General features: G+C 45.1%; 1 protein-coding gene across 3 annotated transcripts in view; it reads right to left on the bottom strand.

Annotated features, from left to right (window-relative positions):
- Nucleotides 1-3,646: 3,646 nt before the first annotated feature.
- The window catches only part of MRPL48 (mitochondrial ribosomal protein L48), a 358,297-nt gene continuing 355,943 nt past the window's right edge, over nucleotides 3,647-6,000 (bottom strand). For all 3 annotated transcript variants that reach the window (XM_066368441.1, XM_066368430.1, XM_066368450.1), the window contains exon 8: nucleotides 3,647-3,940. In XM_066368441.1, the coding sequence (XP_066224538.1) occupies nucleotides 3,866-3,940 (75 nt within the window). In that variant the 3' untranslated portion in view covers nucleotides 3,647-3,865. The remainder of the gene's footprint in view (nucleotides 3,941-6,000) is intronic.

Genomic DNA, 6,000 nt, shown 5'->3' with positions numbered 1-6,000 from the left:
TCGGGGTCTCGAACCTGGGTCCTCTGCATGCCAGTCCGATGCTCTATCCACTGCGCCACCACCTGGTCAGGCTATTTTAATTCTTGCAATGCACAATTTTTAATAAGCAAATAAAGTTTTAAAACCTGAAACAAAAAAGGGCAAAGAGGACATACAGATGGCCAATAGACATATGAAAAGATGCTCAGCATCACTAATCATCAGAGAAATGCAAACTGAAACTGCAATGAGATACCACCTCACACCTGTCAGAATGGCTATCATCAATAAATCAACAAACAAGTGTTGGTAAGGATGTAGAGAAAAGGGAACCCTTTTCCACTGTTGGTGTGGATGCAGATGGTGTAGCCACTATGTAAAACAGTATGGAGTTTCCTCATAAATTTAAAAATGGTGCTGCCTTATGACCCAATTATTTCACTTCTGGGATTATATTCAAGGAAATGTGAAACACTAATTCAGAAGAATATATACACTCCTTTGTTCATTGTAGCACTATTTTTAACAGCCAAGATTTGGAATCAGCCCAAGTGCCAAACAGTAGATGAATGGATACAAAAGCTGTGGTATATTTACACAATGGAATATTAATTAGCCATAAAAAGGAAATCTTACTTTTGTAACAGCATGGATAGACCTGGAAAGTATTATGCTAAGTGAAATAAGCCAATCAGAGAAAGACAAGTATCATATGATTTTACTTTTATGTGGAATCCAATGAACAAAAGTCAAAGGGGGGGTGTGGGGAACTATAAAACAAGTGAAGGGCTTAAGCAAAAAAAAAAAAAAAAGGCCCTGGCCAGTTGGCTCAGTGGTAGAGCATAGGCCTGGTGTGTGGATGTCCCAGATTCCATTCCCAGTCAGGGCACACATGAGAGGTGACCACATCTACTTCTCCATCCTCTTTCTCTCTCTTCCCTTTCCACAGCCATGGCTCAATTGGTTCAAGCTCATTGGCCTACGGCGTTGAGGATGGCTCCGTGGAGCCTCCACCTCAGGCACTAACAACAGCTCAGTTGCTAGCATGAACCCAGATCGGGGTAAGGTGGATACCAGTTGGGGTGCATGCGGGAGTCTGTCTCCCCTCCTCTCACTTGGAAAAAGACAAAAAAGCCTGACAAGGCAGTGGATAGAGCATTGGCCTGGGACGCTGAGGTCACAGGTTTGAAACCCCGAGGTTGCTGGCTTGAGCACAGGATCCTAGACATGACCCTATGCTTGCTGGCTTGAGCAAGGGGTCACTGGCTCAGCTGTAGCCCCCTAGTCAAGGCACATATGAGAAAGCAATCAATGAAGAACTAAGGTGCTGCAACGAAGAATTGATGCTTCTCATCTCTCTCCCTTCCTGTCTGTCTGTCCTTGTCTGTCCCTCTCTTTCTCTCACTAAAACCAAAACAAAAAAACCCAGACAACAGTATGGTGATTAACAGTGGGAAAAGGGGGTGGGGGCAGGTAGAAGAGGTTAAAGCAGGGATAAATGGTGATGGAAGGAGACTTTGGGTGGTGAACACAATACAATATCCAGATAATGTATACTACCTACAGAAATTAGGGGATATTTCAAAATGAATATGAAGCAATAAAATATCCCCTAATTTTCATGACCAGTGTATATCAAAATACACTTGAAACCTAAATGATTTTGTTAACATAACCTCAAGACATTTAATAAAAATTAAAACAAATACTAATATGCTTCAGTTTGCACAGACTTGTAGGTGTATTTCAGAGCTGTGGGGTATCTGGGAGAGAGGGCTGCCACTATTTGATGTATGAACCTAGGAAGTGACTTCCTAGGTTTGAGCAAGAGGTCACTGGCTTGGCTGGAGCCCCATGTCAAGGCATGTATAAAAAGCAATCAATGAACAACTAAGGCACCACTACTATGAGTTGATGCTTCTTATCTCTCTCCTTTTCTCTCTCTCACAAAGAAAATGAAAAATAAAGAAATAAATAAGTAAAAATAAAATAAAATAAAAAATTACTAAATTTGAAAAGGTAGAGTCTAGCAGTTTATGTTTTAAAAAGCCCTCCAGGCCCTGGCCGGTTGGCTCAGCGGTAGAGCGTCAGCCTGGCGTGCGGGGGACCCGGGTTTGATTCCCGGCCAGGGCACACAGGAGAAGTGCCCATTTGCTTCTCCACACCCCCCCCCTCCTCTCTGTCTCTCTCTTCCCCTCCCGCAGCCAAGGCTCCATTGGAGCAAAGATGGCCCGGGCGCTGGGGATGGCTCCTTGGCCTCTGCCACAGGCGCTAGAGTGGCTCTGGTCCGACGCCCCGGAGGGGCAGAGCATCGCCCCCTGGTGGGCAGAGTGTCACCCCTGGTGGGCGTGCCGGGTGGATCCCGGTCAGGCGCATGCGGGAGTCTGTCTGACTGTCTCTCCCCATTTCCAGCTTCAGAAAAATACAAAAAAAAAAAAAAAAAGCCCTCCAGGTGCCTGACTGGTGGTGGCGCAGTGGATAGAGTGTCGACCTGGGATGCTGAGAACCCAGGGTTGAAACCCTAAAGTTACCAGCTGGAGTGCAGGCTCATTAACATGATCCCAAGATTGTCCTGAGCAAGGGGTCATTGGCTTGACTTGACATTGCTGTCACCCCCTGACCCCGTCAAGGCACATATAAGAAGCAATCAATGAACAACTAAAATGACACAACTACGAGCTGATGCTTCTCATCTGTCTCCCTTCCTGTCTCTTTCTTTCTCTCTAAAAAAAAGAAGAAAATTCCTCCAGGTGATCCTGATGTATGCTTACGTTTGAGTACCAATGACTTAGATCAGGGTTTGACTTTTTATAAAGGATCACATTATAAATGTTTTTTCTTTACAGTCTCTGTTATAACTACTCCACTCTGCCATTATAGTGTGAAAGCAGCCATAAACGACATGTAAACGAATGAGCATGGCTATGTTCCAATAAACCTTTATTACAGAAACAGGCAATGAAGTTTTGGAACTAGATAGAGGTGTTGGTTGCACAACATTGTGAATGTAATAAATACCACTGAATTAGTCACTTCAAAATGAATTGATTTGTGGTATGTGAATTTTCCCTTAATAAATTATTTTTAAAAGAACCACCCATCGCCTGACCAGGCGGTGGCACAGTGGATAGAGTATCGGACTGGGATGCGGAAGGACCCAGGTTCGAGACCCCAGGATAGCCAGCTTGAGTATGGGCTCATCTGGCTTAAGCAGAAAAGCTCACTAGCATGGACCCAAGGTCACTGGCTTGAGCAGGGGGTTACTCAGTCTGCTGAAGGCCCTCGGTCATGGCACATATGAGAAAGCAATCAATGAACAACTAAGGTGTCTCAATGAAAAACTGATGATTAATGCTTCTCATCTCTCTCCGTTCCTGTCTGTCCCTATCTATTCCTCTCTCTGACTCTCTCTCTGTCCCTGTAAAAAAATAAAAAAAATAAAAAAATAAATTAAGGCCTGACCTGTGGTGGCGCAGTGGATAAAGCGTTGACCTGGAAATGCTGAGGTCGCCAGTTCGAAACCCTGGGCTTGCCTGGTCAAGGCACATATGGGAGTTGATGCTTCCAGCTTCTCCTCCCTTCTCTCTCTCTCTCTGTCTCTCCCTCTCCTCTCTAAAATGAATAAATAAAAAAAAATTTTAAAAAGAAAAAAAAAAAGAACCACCCATCGTCAGTAGGTTTTTATTAGATGGAGGATACCTAAGGTTGGCTGAAAAGAAAGTGGTGACAATTGGCAAACACTCGTCTCCACAGAGGCATTCCTGGATGTGGGGATGGAAACTTATATTTAAGGGTTAGGGTCTTCTGCTTAACTTAGACCACTCAGAAAGCACTTCTCCTTGGCACTCAATATCACCAGTGCTGGTATGAAATAGTCTGCAATGAGCTAGTTCAACTTGGCTAACAGTTCTTCCAGTTCTGGCCGAGCTTTGAACCTTCCCTTGAAGTCTTCTTCAGTGTGCTGGGGAGAAAAAAAGAAAATAAGTGGGAATTACTGCAGAGCTTTCAGTTATTCAAATATGCACAGCAACAAAAAAGTGAACAACAGAAAAAAGCATCAGAAAAGGATCCACCAGCCAGCTCTGTAGAGAATAAATCAGATTCAACTAAATTTTATTGGGTATCTACTATGTCCCAGACTTGTATTAGGTACCAAAGATTCAAAGTTGAATTGGACTTCCTCCCTGCCTTTAATGAATGTATAGTCTGGTGAGAGAAGACAGACTTATTTAAAAATTATTGTCAAAATTCTCTAAGTATCACAATAGAAGCATTTAAAAAAAGAGAGTGCTATCTCTGGCCAATTGGCTCAGTGGTAGAGTGTCAGCCCGGCGTGCGCAAGTCCCAGGTTCAATTCCCAGACAAGGCACACAGTAGAAGCACCCATCTGCTTCTCCACCATTCCCCTCTCACCTTTCTCTCTATCCCCTCCCGCAGGCAGGGCTCCATTGGAGCAAAGTTGGCCTGGGACGCTGAGGATGGCCCTGTGGCTTCCGCCTCAGGCGCTAGAATGGCTCTGGTTGCAACAGAGCAACGCCCCAGATGGGCATAGCATCACCCCCTAGTGGCTTGCCAGGTGAATCCCAGTAGGGCACATGCAAGAGTCTGTCTCTCTGCCTCCCAGCTTCTCACTTAAGAAAAATTAAAAAAAAAATATTGCCAAAATTCTCCATTTTCAATAGGAAATAAGAGACACAGGGACTGGTATATTTCTTTTTTTTTTTTTTTTCTTCATTTTTCCAAAGCTGGAAACAGGGAGGCAGTCAGACAGACTCCCGCATGCGCCCAACTGGAATCCACCCAGCACGCCCACGAGGGGGCGATGTTCTGCCCCTCCGGGGCGTTGCTCTGTTGCATCCAGAGCCATTCCAGCGCCTGGGGCAGAGGCCACAGAGCCATCCCCAGCGCCCGGGCCATCTTTGCTCCAATGGAGCCTCGGCTGCGGGAGGGGAAGAGAGAGACAGAGAGGAAGGAGAGGGGGAGGGGTGGAGAAGCAGATGGGCGCTTCTCCTGTGTGCCCTGGCCAGGAATCGAACCCGGGACCCCTGCACGCCAGGCCGACGGTCTACCGCTGAGCCAACCGGCCAAGGCCGGGACTGGTATATTTCAAGTCAACATAATCAGCACTTTTTTCCCCTGTATACAGATCTGTAATAATAAGCAGAGGCTTAATAAGCATAGACTCAGAACAAAGATGCTGCATGAAGCAAATGGCATAAGTCTAAGATATCCTGATGTATCTGTGTTACAATAACGATTATCTTGGCAACAGGATTCAAATACTCAGTATTTAGGTTAAAGTTCTTAATGTAATCCAAATTTTCCATGTTAAATTTCCTTCTGACTGGCATTCTTTTTTCTTAATATATTCAGTCAGAGTACAGTCAAGCCTCACAGATCCAAGAACCTTTTATCTAAAGTATATTCCCCTATTTATGTTCTGATTAGTTATAATGTGTGTGATCTTAAATTATGCACTTTCTGCTATACAACTGCCTGAGGGAGAGATTTTTTTTTTTCATTGCATGTTTCAACACCTTAGTTGTTCATTGATTGCTTTCTCATATGTGCCTTGACCGCAGGCCCTCAGCAGACCGAGTAGCCCCTTGCTGGAGCCAGCGACCTTGGGTTCAAGCTGGTGGGCCTTTTGCTCAAATCAGATGAGCCCAAGCTCAAGCTGGTGACCTCAGGGTCTCGAACCCGGGTCCTCTGCATCCCAGTCCGATGCTCTATCCACTGCGCCACCACCTGGTCAGGCAAGGGAGAGATTTTTGAGGTGTAATGGGCTCACCCCTAACAGGATGCTGTGATGGACTTCAGCTTTGTGGTCCATAAAGCATCTTTCCTGAATAATGATCACTGTAATATCAGCCTGCAAACCTTCCCTGATTATTATTATCTGAGCTAAATTATCCACATTTCTTTGTTATTTCTAAAGCCAGGCAGTCTAGCCTGACCAGGCGGTGGCTCAGTGGATAGAGTGTCGGACTGGGATACAGAAGGAATCAGGTTCGGGATCTT

The sequence above is a fragment of the Saccopteryx leptura genome, chromosome 1 (assembly GCF_036850995.1).
Source record: "Saccopteryx leptura isolate mSacLep1 chromosome 1, mSacLep1_pri_phased_curated, whole genome shotgun sequence".
NCBI classification, from domain to species: Eukaryota; Metazoa; Chordata; class Mammalia; order Chiroptera; family Emballonuridae; genus Saccopteryx; species Saccopteryx leptura.
The sequence above is the reverse complement of the archived record's forward strand: the minus strand, read 5'-3'. Positions and strand labels throughout refer to the sequence as shown.